General features: G+C 38.5%; 1 protein-coding gene across 4 annotated transcripts in view; it reads right to left on the bottom strand.

Annotated features, from left to right (window-relative positions):
- Positions 1-12,538: 12,538 nt before the first annotated feature.
- Positions 12,539-21,160, bottom strand: part of DPP10 (dipeptidyl peptidase like 10) — a 713,505-nt gene continuing 704,883 nt past the window's right edge. For all 4 annotated transcript variants that reach the window (XM_066280442.1, XM_066280446.1, XM_066280443.1 and 1 more), the window contains 2 exons: positions 17,698-17,771; positions 12,539-15,582 (listed from right to left, as the gene is read on the bottom strand). In XM_066280442.1, coding sequence (XP_066136539.1) covers positions 15,448-15,582; positions 17,698-17,771 — 209 coding nt within the window. In that variant the 3' untranslated portion in view covers positions 12,539-15,447. The remainder of the gene's footprint in view (positions 15,583-17,697; positions 17,772-21,160) is intronic.

Raw genomic sequence — 21,160 nt, 5'->3', positions numbered from 1 at the left:
ACACAAAGGCCCCTGACTCTGCCTCTCTGGGGTAACACGGGCGCCCATTCCCAGGGGAATCTCTCACCCACTCTTCTTGCGCACTGACCAGGAGATCAGGCCAGCTGCCTCTCACTTCGAGTGAGACCCCCACCCTCACGGAGAAGTTTCAGCATTGGAATTAGCTCTCGCTCCCTCCCCGTGCGCAGCTTTTTCAGGGCTCTGGGACTGTCCTGAGATTCTGCTTTCAGCCCACACAAAGGCCTCTGACTCTGCCTCTCTGTGGGGTAACATGGGTGCCCACTCCCAGGGCTCTAGTAGGAATCTCTCACCCACTATCTGCGCGCACCGACCAGGAGATCGTGGTGAACGGCTGCCCCACTTGTCTTTCTTTGTCTGGGTTTGGCACGAGCATTAGCTTGTATTGACTGGGTTGCCACAGGCACAGTTTTTCCTTGGTTTGGATCTCCGTGCCACAGCCTGGTTCGGTTGTTTGTGCCATGGCCTGGATCTATTCACCCCCTTTGCCCGCCTTAGTTTCTATACTCTCACTTCCCAGTGAAAGTAGCCCTTTTTAGGTTAGTGAGGAAGGCAGAGTATTTCTTACTCCCTATTTCCTTCAGGGTTTGATTATATATTTAGCCAATTTTTTGCTCGACCATACCTTTGGGTGTATTGTGGAACATCTGGAGGCTCCAAGGATAGATTTTTCTGTTTCTGGTTGAAGATCTTGTTGAGTTTTTGGGGAGATTTATCGGTATTGCTTCCTACAGCACCATTACTCTGACATCATCCCCTCTCATATGTGTCTTGATGGGGCAGGGGAGTGGATACTGCAGAGCCAGTGACCTTGGACTTCAAGCCAGTGACCTTTGGGCTCAAACCACCATCCATGGGGTCATGTGTATGATCCCATGCTCAAACTGAAACCCTGTGCTCAAGCCAATGGCCTCGCACTCAAGCTGGTGAGCTTGTACTCAAAGAAGCAGCCTTGAGGCTTTGAACCTGGGTCCTTAGTGGCTTAGGCTGATATATTTATTGTGCCACCTTCTAATAAGGCATCTGGTGATTTTTAAAAGCAGTAATTTATCATTATACTCCAAGGATTTTAAAAAACAACCTTTAATTAAATAATATGATCTGCTAATCCTATTATTACTAGTAAGGTGGGCATGTTTTACCTGAAAGTATAATGTTGACTTATGGGTTAAAATAAATAAATAATTATTTAGATTCATTAAGAACTAAAATGAGTACTGAACTCATGACATATTTAAATTTAATTTTAAATTATAATTTCTAGCTCTGTTTTTGAAAGAACTTAGAAACAATGACCAACCAAGAGACTTCTGTTGATCAAATTATGATGTATAATTATAATTTTGTACTGTAAAGTTCCAACTTTGGGGAAAGAAATATAAAGAAAGCACAGAATGTTTTGTCATACCACAAGAAAAAAATCTCAGCACAGGCTACATGGATTGTGTCTAAAGAGCTCAGGGACAAGCCCTCGCCAGTTGTCTCAGTGGTAGAGCATGGCTTGGTGTGTGGCAGTGCCCAGGTTTGATTCCCAGCCTGGGCACCCAGGAGAAGTGCCCATCTGCTTCTTCACTCTTCCCCCTCTCCTTTCTCTCTATCTTGCTCTTACCCTCCTGCAGGTTCCATTGGAGCAAAGTTGGCCCTGGTGCTAAGGATGGCTCCATGGCCTCTGCCTCAGGTGCTAGAACAGCACTGGTTGCCATGGAGCAATGCCCCAGATGGGCAGAGCATTGTCCCTTAGTGGGAATGCTGGGTGGATCCTGGTTGGGCACATGCGGGAATCTATCTCTCTGCTTCCCTGCTTCTTACTTCAGAAAAAAATAATTCAGGGACCAAGTTAAAGAGGATCCAACTGTATAAGAAAGGCATGCTAGAGCATCAGTTAAATAGTAACTACAATGGATTAAAACCCACAAAGTATGTTTAAATTTGTAAGTTCATAACAATATTTATTTTATTATTATTTTTTAAATTTTTTCATTGATTTGAAAGAGAGAGAAAGAAAGAATCAACTTGTTTTTCTACTCAGTTGATCCATTTAGTTGTGTACTTACTGATTTGCTTCTTGTACTTGCTCTGATTAGAGATCAAACCCATAACCTTGGTGAGACAGGATGATGCTTTATCCACTGAGATACCTGGTCAAGGCCAGCTCATAACAACTTTTATACTAAAATATTTCTCAGAAAATTTGGAGAATAATAAGGAATCAATTATTTTGAAAATTTTTGAAGAGAAAAGTGAGTCACTTTTTCCACCTTTCTTACATGTACAGTAGGAAAATGTTTAATGGTAATAATTTTTTATAGAAATTTTTAAATAAATTGAGGATGAGATATATGATTTAAAACTTTGGAACATTTAATGTTATATGTTATACCAAGTCTGTAAAAGCACAAAGAAACAGTATCTTATATGCCTTCTACTATATGAAAAGACCCAGATAAAGAAAATGATTATTTGCAAACTAAATAGCTAATAAGAGATTAATATCCTGAATATTAAAAGACTTTTAAAAAGACAACCCAACTAAAAAGAGGTAAAGGTTTTCATTTGACATTTCTCTAAAAAAGATATACAAATAAGCAATAAGTAAATGAAAAGATGCTCTATATTATTATTGATTAGGGCAATGCAAATTAAAACCATGAGATACTTTACACCAAAAAGAATGGTTATAACAAAAGAAACATAGAAAATATTAAGTGTTGTAAGACTGGAAAAATGAGAATCATTCTACATTGCCAATAGGAATGTAAAATAGTGCAGCCACATCTTGACCTGTGGTGGCGCAATGGATAAAACATTGACCTGGAACACTGAGGTCGCTGGTTTGAAACCCTGGGCTTGCCTGGTCAAGGCACACATGGGAGTTGATGCTTCCTGCTCTTCCCCTCCTTCTCTCTATCTCTGTTCCTCTCCTCTCTCAAAAATGAATAAATAAAGTCTAAAAAAATAATAAAATAGTGCAGTCACTTTGAAAGACAGTTTGGCAGTCCTTAAAAGTTAAATAGAGTTCCCATACAACTAAGAAACTTTCCTCTTAGGTACATAACCAGGAGATTTAAAACACATGTACTCACAAAAGCTTTTACATAAATGTCTATAGCATCATATTCATAAAGATGTAACCTCAAAATGAAAACACACCAAATGTTTACCACCTGAGGAATAGAAAAATAAACGTGGTATATCATATACTAGGATATAATTTAGTCACAAAAAAAGAATGAAGTATTGATACAAGCTAAAATATGGATCAATAATGAAAACATTACACCAAGTGAAAGGATTCAATTATATAATATATATCATATGATTCCATTTACATTAAAATTTCAGAATAGGCAAATCCATAGAGGGGGAAAAAACTAGATCAGTGGTTTTCAGGAGCTAGGAAAAAGGAGGCATGGAGGATGGCTGTAGACATGTTTTCTTTCTGAAATGGTAGAAATATTCTGAAAATACATAGCGGCAATTTTTGCATAACGTGGTGAATATAATAAAAACCACTGAATTATACACTTTAAAAGAGTGTGTTGTATGATTATGTAAATCAAACTTCATTAAAAAAATAAATTTAAGAAGAAAATTATAGAGAGCATACAGATACTAAACTTGATAAAATAAGGTTCAGAAGCACAAGGACTCTGGTAAAATCTCTTGAATAGAAGATTGAGATAAAAATCAAATAAAGGATGGGGTCATCTATTACTACAGATGGTCTCTCTCTTTTTTTAATAAATACATTTTTATTAATTTTAATGGGGTGACATCAATAAATCAGAGTACATATATTCAAAGAAAACATGCCCAGGTTATCTTGTCATTCAATTATGTTGCATACCCATCACCCAAAGTCAGATTGTCCTCTGTCACCTTCTATCTAGTTTTCTTTGTGCTCCTCCCCCCTCCCCCTCTCCTTTCTTCCCTCCCCGCCCCCCCCCTAACCACCACACTCTTGTCCATGTCTTTTAGTCTCGTTTTTATGTCCCACCAATGTATGGAATCATGCAGTTCTTGGTTTTTTTCTGATTTACTTATTTCACTCCGTATAATGTTATCCAGATCCCACCATTTTGTTGTAAATGACCTGATGGCATCATTTCTTATGGCTGAGTAGTATAGCATAGTGTATATGTGCCACATCTTCTTTATCCAGTCTTCTATTTTTTTTTACAGTGATTAAAGCCTTTAAGCAAACTCTTGGCCAATACAGCAAGAATCCACAAAAGAGTAGTGACCTTAACATGTTCACCAAGTTCAAGTTGGCACCAACACCATTCCAAATCCCTGAAAATGCAACCCAACCCCAGTTCAGTCCGTTAGGAGCTATTACAAGGAGAAGTCCAGGAAAAGTATGCATGGCACTGAAATTGTTGTCACAATTCTATACTTTGCAGCTCACGTCCAAGTACCAATGACTGCTGCTTCTAGCTGGTAATGATTCAGGTAGACTGGAAAAGCCATCTGCAGCATGTGTGGAGATGAAGCTTCTATTCTTCTCTGCCTGGAGAGATGAGACCAGGTTGCTTTCCCCTGGAGCTCTGTGACTGTGGCATGGTAAAGAGAACCTTGGGATACACTAAGCTGGGTGGCAAAGGTAAAATCATAATAGAAGTTGGCAAAAGGGGGAAAGAGAGTTCTAAATTAGGAGTAGGTCCCAGCCTGAAATATGATTGGGGCATTGAGGTAGGAGGAAACATTATATATCAAACAGAGCAGCAGAAAATAGGAATATCAACACCCACAACAGAGATCTTTGAGGGAAGAATAAAAAACCTGACTATTCAGGCGAGATATGGTTAAGTGGCCCTTGTTCAAGTGAGATCAGTTTACCTGCTTCTTGGAAGAAATACCCTAGGCTTGTCCTCAGTGTCATAGATGGGGCTGATGGCCCTGGGCACCTTCAGCCTTCAGTGGGATGGTCTCTTTTTTATTGAATGTATTGGGAACACATTGGTTTGCAAAACTGTACAGGTTTTAAGTGTACAACTCCATAAAATGCCATTGGTGGATGGTCTCGAAATAGCTACCTATATTTTGAGTGCTAGACAAAGAAACTTTCATAGCTTATCCTTCTAAAGATTAGGTACATTCTTAAATTATGTTGTAAAAATAATTTAATTTTAGTTACTGGCTATAGATCTGTTCAAAAGTAAATACATAAGAAACATACTGGCCTTAGCCACTTTGCTCAGTGGTTGAGCGTCAGCCTGGTTTTTATATAAGTCCCAGGTTCAATTCCTGGCCAGGGCACACAGGCAGCATCTATCTGCTTCTCTACTGTTCCCCCTCTCCTTTCTCTCTACCTCTCTCTTCCCTCCCAGAGCCAAGGCTCCATTGAAGCAAAGTTGGCTCAGGCACTGAGGATGGTTCCATGGCCTCCACCTTGGACTCTAGAATGGCTCCGGTTGCTATGGAGCAATGCCGCAGATGGCAGAGCATCGCTCCCTAGTGGGCATGCCGGGTGGATTCCAGTCAGGTGCATGCAGGAGGCTGTCTCTCTGCCTTTCTGCTTCTCATTTCAGAAAAAAAAAAATGCAGGGGAAGCAGGTGGTCCTGACATCTGCCAGGAAAATGGCTGGTGTTCAGGTTACGGGATCCCCAAGACCCATCTGATAGGGATGGCATGTGAAATTGGCAATCCACTGGTCCTCTCTAATGTGCAGCTGGTGTTGGCCTTAGAAGGTAATAGGTGGTTTTTTTGTTGTTGTTTTTTTACAGCAGCAGCAGCTAAGAGAACTGTTAAGGCAGCACAGGCCTTGAATGTGTTTGACCCCACGAGGCCCTGTGAGATTGTTGAGGGGTTTGGATGGGGCTTGTGGCAATGGACAGCACACTGTGGAAAGGTGTGAGGTCCATTAATAAAGAGCTGTGTAGGGCCCTGGCCGGTTGGCTCAGCGGTAGAGCGTCGGCCTGGCGTGCAGGGGACCCGGGTTCGATTCCCGGCCAGGGCACATAGGAGAAGCGCCCATCTGCTTCTCCACCCCTCCCCCTCTCCTTCCTCTCTGTCTCTCTCTTCCCCTCCCGCAACCAAGGCTCCATTGGAGCAAAGATGGCCCGGGCGCTGGGGATGGCTCCTTGGCCTCTGCCCCAGGTGCTAGAGTGGCTCTGGTCGCAGCAGAGCGACGCCCCGGAGGGGCAGAGCATCGCCCCCTGGTGGGCAGAGCGTCGCCCCTGGTGGGCCTGCCGGGTGGATCCCGGTCGAGCGCATGCGGGAGTCTGTCTGACTCTCTCTCCACGTTTTCAGCTTCAGAATAAAAAAAAAAAAAAGAGCTGTGTGGCTAGTTGCCTTGTAATGAACCTTTACCTTGGTGGTTAGCATAGACAGCTGGGCTGTCTATAGTGGACTGATTATTGGACTGCAACTAGAAGAGGGCACCAGCTCCCTTAACAGATGGACACGTCAATTGTGGGCAGTACTATTGAGAGACTTTGATGTGGGAGCACAGCTCCTGTGGAGGCCCTCCTGTACTGGTACTCATCCAGTTGCAGAGGTGCACCAAGGACACTTTACAGTTTCCATGGACACAGGAAACTATACAGGCCCTCCCACCTACCATGGGGTAGGGAGTTATAGGTGGGCCTCCAGGTGACACCCTGGGCAGAGTGCTCAGGGAGACATTATGAAGGGAACTTTTGTAATTATTGTGTAACTTTTGCTGTTGCTATAGTCTCTGTTTGTTTCCTATGATGTAGATTGTGAAGCAAGCAACCCTAAACAGGTGGCCTGTGGGGCAGCTGTGTTAGGCTTGCTCGTGGGGTTACTGGCTGTAAGCACTTTGCCTGATTGGTGCGTGAGTGCGTGGCTGCACCACGTGTGTGTGGCCTATGTGAGGCTGTGGGTGCTTGCACTCAGAGAGATGGGGGATTGTGGATGGCAAATTGTGGATTGCCTGCCAGCCACTGTGAGGGGCCATTTTGCTGTTTGTTTGCCTGAGAAGTGGGTTTCCTCTGCCTGTGTGCTTGTCCACCATTGCGAGACTTTATTAAATGAGAATGGCCCAGTGCTTTCTGGCTCCACAGTTCCTCTACCGTCTGCCTGAATCCAATGTGGACCTGCCTGGCCTTGGCTACTGGCATTACAGTAAATGAATTAAAAGTGAAATAAAGAAGTCTATTAATGAGCCTATTCTATGTCCAGGTACAAATTAATCAACTACTTAGTTTTAGCCATTATTATTATTATTATTATTATTAACTTTTTATTTTCCTAGCAAATTACAAACAAGTTAGGGTATAATATAAATTACACATATTAAAAAGTATACCTCATTTTCAATGAAATTTGAACAGGAATTAAAAATAACTAAGAACTATATTAGAACTTGATAAAAAATCAATAAGGGTAAAATAAAGAAAATTTCTACACATTGTACAGAGTTCAGATGCAGTTAAAAATATTTTATACATGGAAACTCTTACCTCCTGTAGGGTCAGGCACCATGGACATGCAGATTCGCGTCGAGTCTGGGCACACGGTAAAGGAAGGAGCTGTGGGGCTGGAGGATGGTGGGCCATTCCATTTACTGGAGGCTCTCAAAGATAGGGAAGCCCAAAGAAAAAAAAACACAAAGGGAAAGGGAAACCTTCTTTTCACAGTGGAGGACAAGAGATCAGAAAACCAACCATCCCTCTCAGTGGTGGGGCACAATCTGATCTCTGCCCCTCAGGGGAAACACTTATATCCTTACAATAAATAGCACTGTCACATGCCCACTTACTAATTGCACAAAGGGCTTGCAGCTGGTAAACCTCTGAACAAGCCTAACACGGCTGTTTTCTCCACACCTCCCTTCACTACTACCTATCAACTTGGGGACAAAAGAAAAGAAGGCAGGCTCTGTGGCTTCCTGGACCTGCACAGTGAGAAGACCGAAAGGAAGTTTAGGAAAGAACAAAGAAAAAGACTGGTTGGGGTCTGAGTTGAGTGGAGCCTAAACTGAGTTCTGAAACCAAGGGTTGAGCTAGGTACAGTACGTTATTTTATTTATGTTTTATTGTACAGAAATAGTTATCTTTCAATAGGATGTGAATTCTTTCCTTCACTTTGAACAAGTTAACACACCACAAAATTAGAAAACAAGCTAATTTTTAAAATCAATGTCCCTCTGCCAGGGATGATTTGAATTGAGAAATAATTGCCAGAAAAATAACAGGACTTTACTACAAATTTTTCTAAAATTGAGAATGGGACAGGAAGCTGCATCCAGACCAACCACTGTTCAGTGTGACAGTAAGCCATAGATACCTGTTGATTTGGATAAAATAGGTCCATTCATCATGCACTATTTCTTCAAAGAGGATAGAGTCAAGGAAATAGAATAAGCAGTATGGGGAGCATTAGAAACGACTCCATGGAAATCAGAACATGATTGACTATGCCAGTACATTTTAGTAAATGATGACTCAGCTATAACATTTAAATTAAAATATCCATTTATATAGTAGGTGTGTTAATTAGATTAAGTGTTGAAAAGAGAAGGATACTGATGCTTTATCAGACAGCATAGTACCTGGAGTATAGTGGTCACAAAATTTATTTGAGTTGTTTCACAATTTGAAGCCAAGTATGACGTTGAAATTTTCTATTTGTTTTGGAAAGAAAATGGACAATTTGTTATCCCCAAAATCCAAATTTCACCATATACTGAAAATAACACATTTTGTCCTGAAGGGCTAGAGAGTTGTAACGAGATCTACAGCCATTAAACATGCTTATGAAAGAAGGGCTATGTTCGCTATGTTTCCTTAGCAGGCCTTTTCTGTCCCATTGGAACACATCTTATGCAACCCATCAATCAGGATAATTAATGATGTGACTTAGCAATTCAGGCCATACAGAGACACTCAAGTCCTCATAAATTGTGTGAGAGCAAGTAAAGCCTGTAAAATGGGACAGTTAACAGAGCAATCAAATTTCAAAATTGCCTGCCTGCAGTGGAAAGTGTGTCAGTGATGAAGAGAAGAGGGGAAGTGAGAAGAGAAAATATCAGTGAGGTACAGGTATGGTGTACTAACTCTTAGGAATGAAGGGTTTGTGTAAGGCCAGTAGCCACAGCCACCATCACAGCCGCCTGGCCCATGCAGGTTCGCATTTGATTCAGAGAGACAGCAATGAAACAACAGAGCCATGAACTGGTGGGCCATCATCTTTAATCCTAGCTTGCACCCAGGGCAAGTAATAACACACACTGGGCTCCAAAACCCACTCATTCAGTGCTCACAAAGCTACTAACTTATCCAAGTTTCCTAGAATCAAAGGTTTCTAGCTCACCAGCCTTATTCACCTTTGTTCCCCAACTCCTTCTCTCTGCACAAACTCTGCACTAACTGGCTTCTCCCTCAGCACTCCGCCATCTTGGCTGCTTCCCTCCTCTCCTCCACGTGGCCATACTCTGCTCTCCTCTCAGCATGGGCTCCTCCTGGAACATAATTTCTCTTTTCCCGGAACATGATCTCTCTTCCTTTTAAAACCTTTTGGCATGAAAGCCCTCCCCCAACACATATTAACATGATCACGCTCATCCCAAGCAATCACCTGGGTGACAGACTTCCATGTGGGCAGCACCATCTTTAACAAAGTGAGCATAATATATTTTATCTGCCCAACAGTGTGTCAGATATTTGGGTATCTGGGAGGAAAACTTTACACACTATCAAATGACGGGTCCCTGTAAAACCCCCAGCCCTCACCATTCAATGCCTTGAGCTGTTCATCTAGTGGAGATGCCTGCAGTAAGGACCCTATTACTTTTATTTGGGTATCTCTGTCTCTACTGGGCCATATATCCGTTTTCCTACCATTCTTTCTTGTTTCATCCTCACTACTGAGATTGCTAATTCACTTGCAGCTGAAACTTGTACAAAGGCACTTGAAGGGAATTCTACTTAAGACTTCTGGGAAAAATTATCCTTCTTGATAAAAAAACAATTGTTATTCATTGCCCCTCTATCATTAATATTTCTGTGAAAAGACAGATTGCCTGGGGCCCCTGCAGTTATCTTGAAGCCAATTGAAGGGGACAAATTAAAGACTGGAGCTAGAGAAGTGGAAAGGTTGGAAGAGCCTGGGATTTAATTCCCTCAATAATTTGTTACACACTCCCTACCCCAAGCTCCCAAATTTAGCTCTTGTTTGATATGAGTAAATGAAGGCTCTTATCAATTAAGCCAGAGATTCTCAAATTTCACTGTGCATACACACCACTGGAGAATCTTGTTCTCATTACCCTTCTGATTTAGTAGGTCTAGGGTTGTACCTGAGAGTCTGTGTTTCTAATAAACTCTCAGGTGAGGTCCAAGCTCTAAAGTTTACATTCAGTTTTTTGAAGCCAGATGCATACCATATGGTAAGACAGTGAAGGACTTACTGTTGAATCCAACCTGAAGATATGCAGGATGCACCTTAGGAACTCACCAGCTAAGATAACTCATAGATGTAATTATTGTGTGTGAGGACTTTGGGGTCATTGTTCGAGTCTTGATTCTGTTATTTATGCCCTGTGTGACTCTAGTGAAACATTATTTGACCTCTGTGGATCTTTTCCAGAGAATACCACTATCCATCTCACATGGTTGCTTTGAAGGTTAATTGAGATAATGGGATTAAAAGCCTGGACATTGAACAAATGTGAATTCCTTTTCTATGACTCTCTTGGTAGTATAGAATACTGGGTATTATAGCATTCTGAGATGTCAAACTGCACTCATGTTCAAACGGTGCTAGGCCTGATGGAAAAGGACAGATTGTGGTGATCAGCACAGACTTTCTTTGTAACCAAGGTGCTGTATCAAAAGCCTGTGATGCTAGTATCAAACTATCTTAAATTTAAAGTTTAATAGAAAAATAGTCAAAATTGTACTTTGATATGACTTTTCTTTTTCTTTTTTCTTTCTTCTTTTTTTTTTTAGCAAAGTAGAGAGAGAGAGAGAGACAGACAGGAAAGTAGAGAGATGAGAAGCATCAACTTGTAGTTGTGGCACTTTAGTTGCTTATCAATTGCCTTCTCATATGTGCCTGGACTGGGGGGCTCCAGATGAGCCCAGTGACCCCTTGCTCAAGCCAGCAACCTTGATCTCAAAACCTTGAAGTTTTGAACCTGGGTCCTCAGGGTATGAGGTAAATGCTCAATCCATTGTGCCACCACCTGGTTAGGCATTACTTATTTCTTTTTAAAAACCTACCTAACTTGCCTTTGATGAGAAAAAAGATTTTTGAATTTGCTGACTTTCTCTTCCAATGTTGCTGAAATATTGCTAAATGAAATAAGTGTTGTTATTATATTCGGTCAATGGTAAATAAAATCTATTGCCTATAGTGATAAAAAATTGGGAGGTAATGCAATTTTTCTAAGTCAGATTGTAAATGAGATTGTGGATGCCAGCGATGCTTTTAAATATCCTTACATGATTTTTGGATTTGCAGTGATTGAAGACTAAGTAATCTTTTCATGTTCACAAGCCTGAGTGCTCAAACACAGTGTTTTGAATACATCTAGGAATGATTTAGGAATGTCCTTGGCATAGTGCCAGAGCAAGGGATTCTATTAATGACTGTTGAGATCTAGTTGTGGTCTGCTGGTAAGACTTTCCATGAATAGGAGTAACTCTTACATATCCAACATATAAAACAGGTATATTCTCTTGACAGACATGTTCTCTTGACATTGAATTCAGGTAACATCCATGTAGCTACAGTGGGCTATCATTTACTTTGTAGTATTTTTGCTCTCAAATCATTCTCAAGAATATCTGGAACTATGTTTTTAAATATTCAAAATCCATCCTCACATGAGGTAAATATGGATTAAAATTCTCCTTATTTAAAGAGTACAGTGGTGAAGAATGGCTGAGAACAGAGGCTTCTAAATTAGCTGGAGCTAGGTTTTAAGCTATTTACTCATTAGTTATGTGAATGTGGGCTAGTTACATACATTTCCAGACTCAAATTTCTGATCTGTAAAATGAGAATCATAGTACATTTTCTAGGGCATGTTGAGAAGATTCAGTCTGATAATGAATATAGAGCACTTAGCACATGCTTGGTACTTAGGGAGAATCTAGAAATTTTAGATAGGAACAACTTATTCAAACCTGAGTGAAAACACTTCTCTATTCTCATTTTTTATCTTCATTCTACAATATTCACAGTAGCAAGTTCTTGTGGGAAGAAAGTAGAGCTGAGTCAACAGCTTGTACACGTGTATTTTATTGAAGGATGTGATTTTAGGAAGTATGTGTGGGAGACTGAGAAAAGTGAGATGTGAAAGAGAGAAATAGAAAGGTATACTGGTGTGGGCAGATGAAGTTTCCCAGGCCTACCAAGGATAATGCAGAATGTCTGGAAGAAGAAAGAGAGGCATGTATAGTCTTCTGCTCCCATTTTCCATTAATTAGACTTGATGGGGGTGTTAACATTCTTATATAGGTCTGCAGTGTGTAAGTGATGAGTCTGTTGGCCCAACAGACAACTTTAGTATCAGAGAATCCCCAGAACAGAAAGTGAGAGCACAGCTGAGGAATTAGGTTTTATTTCTGCAAAGCTCATTGCTGTAGGATATGAAGATGGAGAGTATGTGAGGAAGGACAAAAGAAGTATTTCATACATGATTATAGAAGCCTTGTGCCCTTAATGAAATTGGAGAGCAAATCAATCCCAGGTGCCCACCATTTGTGGACAATGGCTTAAGTCCTTATAGTAAAAACCAACATTTAAGTCACCTCATTCTAGTAGATCTATAACTGGCATCTGCAAAACCCTCAATGGTGATGTTTATGCTGAAAATCCAATAAAAAAAGACATTCTCAGGGTGAGCTAAGATTCAGGTTTTGAAGACACCCTTTTTTCCTTGGTTATATCAGGAAATACAAGTAGATCAGCAGTGTCTTCTTGGTCTCTACGTTGTTGAGTCAGAGACCTCGCTGGAGGAAATTAATGAAAAAACTTTTCCTTTCAAAATGCTTCAAAAGTTTATGTGTTTATTTCTGTGGCTGATTTAATATAGCTTACCTGTTTTATTTTATAGTTGAGCTTGCTTTTTTTAATTTTAAGGGTGAATTATCATTTGGAAAGCTTGCTGCTGGAGTTCTAGGAAACTCTTGGAATGCACAAATACACATAAAGTAGTAGGGTTCTGGCCACAGGCAGTGTATAACAGGGAAAGTCAACTCGCACAAGCCCTCTACTATCTGGTGTCTATGTGTTCGTGAGCATTCCTTTATTATTATTATTATTAAGTTTAATGGGATGACATTGATAAATCAGGATACATATGTTCAGAGAAAACATCTCCAGTGAGCATTCTTTTATCTAAAATGGCCCAGTTATTAAAACTCAAAATGTCCTACAAATGAAAAAATTTTCACCTTCCTACTAAAAAGTATGTCTTTATCTGAGATCTATTTAGCCTTTAAAGTGAAAGTGGGTTCCAGACAAATACCTTTCACATTATAAACTGTATTAAATTAATTGAAAGATAGATAAACATTGATAATAATAATGAAACAAGAGAAATGATGAACAGTAAAAGGCAAATACACTTTAAGTGTTACTCAAAACAGACATTCAATAAAACCACAACTTTCAGACAACTTAATTATTTGCATCATAAAAATTCTAGTGGTTGAAATTCAAAATATTGATTAAAAAGCTTCAGCTGGACTTTAAATCAGCTTAAAAAGAAATTTCCATTTTAATAAAATAGGCAAAACTTTCCTTTGAAACATTACACCTTATTTTTTTAAAAATGTGTTTACTATTCTTGAAAAAGACCTGAAATGTATCTTTCAGAAAAGAGAGCCTTCCCATTTTAAATTAAATTCAATGGAGCAGTGAAGACACAATTCCAATGCAATCGAAAGAACAACAGAATATCCCCCAAATGATGTACATTTTCCACGTAACCAGATCTGGGAGTTGATCCTTTGACAAAATAGGAGGGCTACTGAGCAATTCTGAGACATTCTGAAGTGTCCTCCTGGCATTCTAATGTCCTGGTTATTCAGCCTGTCTCGTAAGTGAAGGGTGAAGATACTCTGACATTAGTTACCAAATTTAATATTCTCATGACTTAAACTGCCTTCATGCGGTCAAGTTTATTTTATGCTCTCAGTTACTACGGCAAGTCAACACAGCAAAAGAATTAATGCACTTTGTGCCTTCATCTCAGTTAAACAGCAAACACAGCTGTTTGCGAACTTTTTGGTCAATGCAAAAAAGATATTTCATTTCTAATTCTCACCAGAAGTATTTAAATTAAAGAGTAACAGATGAATCGGGCAGGCGCAGAATACTAAGTAGAAGCTGCAAAAGCATCAATCCAGCTCTTTGCTTTTACAATGAAGATGAGAATTGATTTTGCATTGAGAGAGAGAGAGAAGTAAAAGGACCAAGTGTTTTTAAAAAAGCCTTCTCCGCCAAAAGAGCAAAATAGCACTCAGTGGCATTGCATTGTTAACAAAAGTTCTTTATCAGAAACTATAATTTAATATTTAAGTATCTAATTTACATGTGACAAGGTATCATATCCAAAAAATTAAATTGCAACTAGAAAACTATTAACCACTAAAAACGATACCAAACACAACCCAAACATTTATAGGAAAGCAATAGCTAGAATTTGAATTGGAAAAAATGTTTCATCATATTTGGCTCATTAAACAAAGCATCCATTACAGCCTGTAAAAGAGCATTTCTTCTAATTCATCAAATGTTTATCCTTTGTAGCATGAATAACATGTAAAGATAGATTTATTGACTGCATATTCACAAGTGTGTATATATATTGTGAGACACACACTCGTGTGTAGATTTAAAGATATATCTACTGATAAATTGCTGAACTTTGGAAGGTGCTAAACTCCATATTTCTACATGACCTTTGACCCATTTAATAATGCCTTTTTGTAAACAGAAATTACATAAAATATTCTGGTTTTTATTAACTGAATATTTTCTTAAGCATAATAATAGACAATGAGAATTGCACTTACTGTAAAGATACAGTAAAATGTTAGACTGCAGCTCAGCCATTGAAGATCTCTTCAGGAATTGTGGTACTGAGAAGTTGTGCATTATATGCAAAGAAGGTGACCATTGAAATTAAAATGAGAACAACTAGTTACAGAACAAATAGGGGATAACAGAAGAAAACATGCACTATTCCAACTTTAATGCAAAACGAATTCTTCCCAGGAAACCAACCTTTGACCTTCATTACACAAACAAACAGATTTTGCACCCTTGGCAAAACAGTAGACTTGGACTTCTATATTCAAATTCTAGTTTATTGTCTCTGAGTGTGCTGTTCCAGTGTCATCTCCTTAAGCTGCCCTTGAAACTCTGGAGCATCTACATATGACAGTCTCTTGGTTAAATTTCATTGAGCGTCAATATCCCCTTCAGTTCTATATAAATAAGAGTCATTATTCATCTTCTTCTGGTTCCTGTGGTATCACAGCTATCTCTTCCTTTAAACAATCACTGAAGAATCTGAGCAGTGTGCTGTAGAGATGATACTTGCTTTTCTCAGATACCTTATGACCTTCATCTGGATAAACCTAAGATTTTGAGGGGAAAAGTGATTTAAAAGTTACCAAAGCAACTATTGTCCCTCAGAATTCATTCTTTTACACAAAAGGGCAAATGAACTTCAGGAAATGATATCTAACTAAAATCTCACCCAATTCAACTCTGAGTTTTGCATATTAAACTTTTTCATTTTTATTATAACTATATCATAATCAACATTAGAGACAAAATACAATTTTTGTAATTTAGAAAACTTGATTGTAAACTCATTCACTGTCCCTGTGAAATGTATGTAAATATTTTTTTAGCTCATTGCCAGTTTTACAACAAAGGTGATATCTTTTTCAAAGACTGGAAACCATCTCTTTGAAATATAAACATTGAGGGAGACAGCACCACAATCTCCCAGTCTCTGTGGGAGAGAAGAAGTCTTGCTCCAAATTGTAAAACTACCTCTTGTCATAAAGGTACAAGAAAGTTTATGTTCTGTTTCGGTGAAGCATTTATGCAAGTGGACTGTGTTTCATTCCTGCTCAGCTTCAAAATGTTTGTAGCCCTTTGTTTCAAGAAAGTTGAATTTAGTCTTTCTCCTTTATTTGCAATAATCTTGAATAAAACCATCATTGTCTGCTTAATCTTGTGCAGTGCAATTTTCACTTTGACAGTATAAAAGACATGAGTGACTTTTTTAGAGTATAAATGCAAATACAAATTCAAATGTCACATTAATTCCTGAGTGTAGAGTTTTTAAATGGTGCCTTGGTGCCTTCTGAGTAAAGATACACTCTTTCAGATTGTTAATGGTATGGCCCACTATTTGCTTATCTATTCATCTTAATCTGTCATCCTCCTAAGCCTGGTTCTGGTGTTCTAGATATTTAAACTACTTTTAGTTTTTCCAAATGTTGGGAAATTATAATTACTTTTTTTTCCTTCTTAACTCCTCCTTCAGACTAAAAGTTCCTTGATGGTATGTCCAAAAGTATGTCTTATTGACCCACTTAGTATTGTGACCTTTGTAAAGTAATATATATTTTTTTTGACAGAGACAGGGAGTCAGACAGAGGGATAAATAGGGACAGACAGACAGGAAGGGAGAGAAACGAGAAGCATCAATTCTTCGTTGTGGCACCTTAGTTGTTCGTTGATTGCTTTCTCAAATGTGCCTTGACTGAGGGGCGGGGCGCTACAGCAGATTGAGTGGACCTTTGCTGGAGCCAGCGACCTTGAGCTCAAGCTGGTGAGCCCTGCTCAAACCAGATGAGCCCGCGCTCAAGCTGGCGACCTTGGGGTCTTGAACCTGGGTCCTCCACATCCCAGTCCAATGCTCTATCCACTGTGCCATTGCCTGGTCAGGCTGTAAAGTAATTTCTTGATAAATATTTCTTAAATATTTTGAAAGCACAGATATAAATGGTGTTTTAGCCTCTCCTTTTTTCTCATAACATTTACTCAAATCACTATTCTTCTCACCTTTTAGTATAACAGTGATGGAAAATGAGGAAAAGACAGAGGGACTAGGGGAGAAATAAAAAATTGTTCTAAAAGAACTTGTTGCCTGACCGACCGGGCAGTGGCACAGTGGATAGAGCATCAGACTGGGATGTGGAGGACCCAGGTTCGAGACCCCAAGGTCACCAGCTTGAGCGAGGGCTCATCTGGTTTGAGCAAAAGCTCACCAGCTTGAGCCCACGGTCGCTGGCTAGAGCAAGGGGTTACTCGGTCTGCTGAAGGCCTGTGGTCAATGCACGTATGAGGAAGCAATCAATGAACAATTAAGGTGTTGCAACACGCAATGAAAAACTAATGATTGATGATTCTCATTTCTCCGTTCCTGTCTGTCTGTACCTGTCTATCCCTCTCTCTGTCACTGTAAAAAAAAAAAAAGAACTTGTTATTGGTGATATTAATAAAAGTCCAAAGAGAAAAAGACATTGCATAAGAATGCTATGCAGTTGTAAAGCATGAACTCATCTACATTCTCAGTATAAGTAAGAAGAGAGAATACAATCTTTGGTAGCTAAAATACATAGTAAATAAATAGCATGGGGGAATGAACAGCACAGAAGCTGTTTTCTGATCTTGCAACCAAAAAACCTAACTAGGAAAATACATAAACACATTCTTCTGGAAAAGTGGCTTACCTGCATAGTATAATTCACTCCTGCTTTTATTAGGTGTTTGATTAATTCTGCTGAATGCTGAAAATGAACTTTTGCTGCAAGAAATTAAATTATAATATTTGAAAGAAATATGTTTATAAGGATCAGAACATGTTATGTCATTTTTATTCAAAGAGATTGTTTTACTTTGCATACACTGTGCATTTAAAAGACTAATACTTGGCTTTAACTGGGAAGCCAGTAGAAACAGTGATGATAAAACTTTTAGCTTTATGTTATAAAAAAATACTGAAACGGGAGCCATGACTGAGTCACTACTTATTGTACAGATGTTATTTAGATTTATTTCATTGGTTATCATTTATTATGTTTAATTTTTCACATTTTATACCATTAAAACAATTTTAACATAGTGAATACTTGTCCTGATAATGTAGCAAACCAGTTTCTATTCCTTTCTGAGGATTACCAGAGTCCAATCTCAGTTAGACACAGACATTCTGTGTTATTTTAAATTAAAAAATACCCCATGTTGAGAAAAGAGAGTACACATATTATTATTCAAAGGTTAAATATTTAATGCAGATCATGCTGGTTTCTTCTGTTTCCTTCTAGCCTCCTTCTGCTTGAACTTAAGGTCCAAAACTTCGAAATAAGCAGCACAGCAGATGGGTTGAGTAGCAGTACTGGCCCAAACTAGCATTGACGACTTGGACGAATCACTCAGATCTCCTCACAACACTGTGCTCCCAAGTTGCCTGAGCTATTCATTCCTACACTACGTACATCTTCCAAATTCTGTGAATAATTTTTAAGCTAGCATTTTTAAGTTGTCTGTAAAACTAGGGAAGACTTATCAATATAGTTTAAGCTGCTTCATTGCTCTTATTCTATGATACTAATTAATATTGCTACATAGCAGACAAGGAAAGTTTCCAAATGATCGTTTGAATCTTTTTAAAATCTACCCAAGATCTTTTTTAAATATTTTACTATACTTCATGGAAAATGCCCATGTTATCTCTAAAGAAGTTTATATCTTGCTCTGAAAATTTGAGCTACTAGAAATGCTAATGAATAAGAGTAATAACTGGGATAAATGATCTCTCTTATAGCTCCTTCATTTACTGTAGGAAAACATTTTGTTAAGGACTCCATTTTACAGCTGAAAAGATAAACGTATAAATGAATTTTCCAAATGGATTCTTTCCATGCTGGTTTCTAGTGCCAAGGCCTTTGATATCTGTCATTTATACCCTTCCTAAAACTAAACAGAAATATTAAGGTCTAATTAACTGAGTGAACTGATTAGTTGGTAAGTTTTGAAGAAAACATCATTAATGGTTTATTATAGTGTCATTGACTGAGCCACCAAGCCGATATGGGGTGTGTGTGTGTATGGTGTCCATATTCTACAGTGATTTGAATAATTTAATCTTGAATATAATTTATTCCTACAATTGAAGCTTCAGAGTACAAGTAGTAAGAGTCTCACTGTCAGATTCAAATCCTTCTTTTACTAATCAATAGTAATATGATTTTTGGCAAGTTAGATTAATTCCGTAATATTAATTTTTCCAAATTGTTAAAGAAGAGTAATAATACCTACAGCATTTTTGTGAAAAACAGGTAAGTTAATGTTGAAAGTTTCGGAAATGGTTTGTGACATTTAACCAGTACTTAATAATAACTACTTGTTTTTACTACTATTAATATACATGTAATATCTTAATACCTCAGAACAAGTTCTAATGTTCTTTAAAAATATTTATGTTCTCTTTCATCATGTTTCACCCAAAATCTTAGCTATCATCTAAGATTTTTTTTAAGATTTTATATTAGTTATAGATTTTCAAAAAATGTCACAAAGATAGTACTGGGAGTTCTTGTATATCTCTGACCTAGTTTCCTCTATTGTTAAAATTTTACATTTTTATGGTACATTTGTTACAACTTAGAAGCATTTAGACATTATGACTCTTTAACCTCTTTTGTTCTTTCAGAATTTTTCAGACTTTCTCTGTTTTTGGTGACTTTGACAGTTCTGAAGAATACTAAGATATTTTGGTAGACAAACTTTATTTTGGTTTATCCATTTTTTTTTGGTGGTTAGAGGGAGTTATGGTTGTTTTTTCTTTTTTTGGACTAGACAGTGGACATAGAATGCCATTCTCATGAAATGACATCAAGGGTGTACAATATCAACGTGACTTCTCGCTGTTGATGTTAACCTTGACCATGTAGCTGAATGATATTTGTCGTTTCTCTGCTGTAAAGTTACTCTTTACTTTCCATCCAGTGCTCTTGAAGCAAGTCACTAATTTCAAGCCCCTCTAATGTGGGTCGGAAGGAAAGTGAAGCTTTGAGGAGAAATAGCTACATCATTTCTTTCAGAATTCTACCTGAGAGATTTGTCTCTTGTCTCCCATTTACCTGTTTACCCAAATATGTGTTATATATGGAACTGAACACTAATTTAACCATGGCCTGATATGTTTGAAAGTTAAACTTAAAACCTGCTATAACACTCTTTTTTTTTTTTTTTTTTTTTTTAGAGAGAGTGTGAGAGAGGGGTACAGGTAGGCAGGAAGGGGGAGAGATGAAAAATATCAACTTGTAGTAGTGGCAGTTCAGTTGTTCACCGAATGCTTTCTCCTATGTGCTTTCACGGGGTTGGGGGGGTTTGGGGGGGCTCCAGCTGCTAGTGACACCTTGCTCAAGCCAGCAACCTTGGGCTTCAAGTCAGCAACCTTTGGGCTCAAGTTAGCAACCTCAGGGTTTTGAACCTGGGTCCTCAGTGTCCCAGGCCGATGTTCTATCCACTAGGCCACCACCTGGTCAGAAGCTATAACACTTTTTTAGTTCTATACTTTGTGAAATGGAATAAAATTCTGAGGCAAGGCAGGGTAAACTAAGCAAAAAACAAGTTCAAGATTTAGGTAATACTGATTCAAGATCTGACTGTCTTTGCTCACTTGCCAGGTAATCCTGAATAAATTAGTTTCCTCCTTGAAATAGATTTTTCTCATATGCGAATGGGGCTATAAATAGCCTTCTGTTGTAAAGTTTTATACAGAATAATAAAAAATACATAAATATTTTGAGCCCTGACCCTTCATGCGAATATAAAATATTATTCTTTACTAGTAATATCAGTCACATACATCTCCAATGTTTAACATGATAAAAAAATAAGCAGTGATGGGAAGGTTTCTGTTTTAACTTCAGTGTGTAGCCTCCTCAGAATTTCACCTCAGTGCTGGCACTTTTTGCTATTCTGTTGTTTTCTAGGTTAGTTTCCTTGTGAGGTATGCTGAATAACACCATAGTACTAGTCACCAGCCAAATGTGGTTATTTAAATTTAAATTAAGTAAAATTAAGTAAAATAAAAAATTCTGTTTCTTAATAACTCAAAACACATTTCAAATGCTTACGCAGCATATGTGGCCCGTGGTTACTGTGTTCAACAGTAAAGATTATACA

Source organism: Saccopteryx bilineata, chromosome 5 (genome assembly GCF_036850765.1).
Source record: "Saccopteryx bilineata isolate mSacBil1 chromosome 5, mSacBil1_pri_phased_curated, whole genome shotgun sequence".
NCBI lineage: Eukaryota > Metazoa > Chordata > Mammalia > Chiroptera > Emballonuridae > Saccopteryx > Saccopteryx bilineata.
This window is presented reverse-complemented; position numbering and strand designations above follow the sequence as displayed.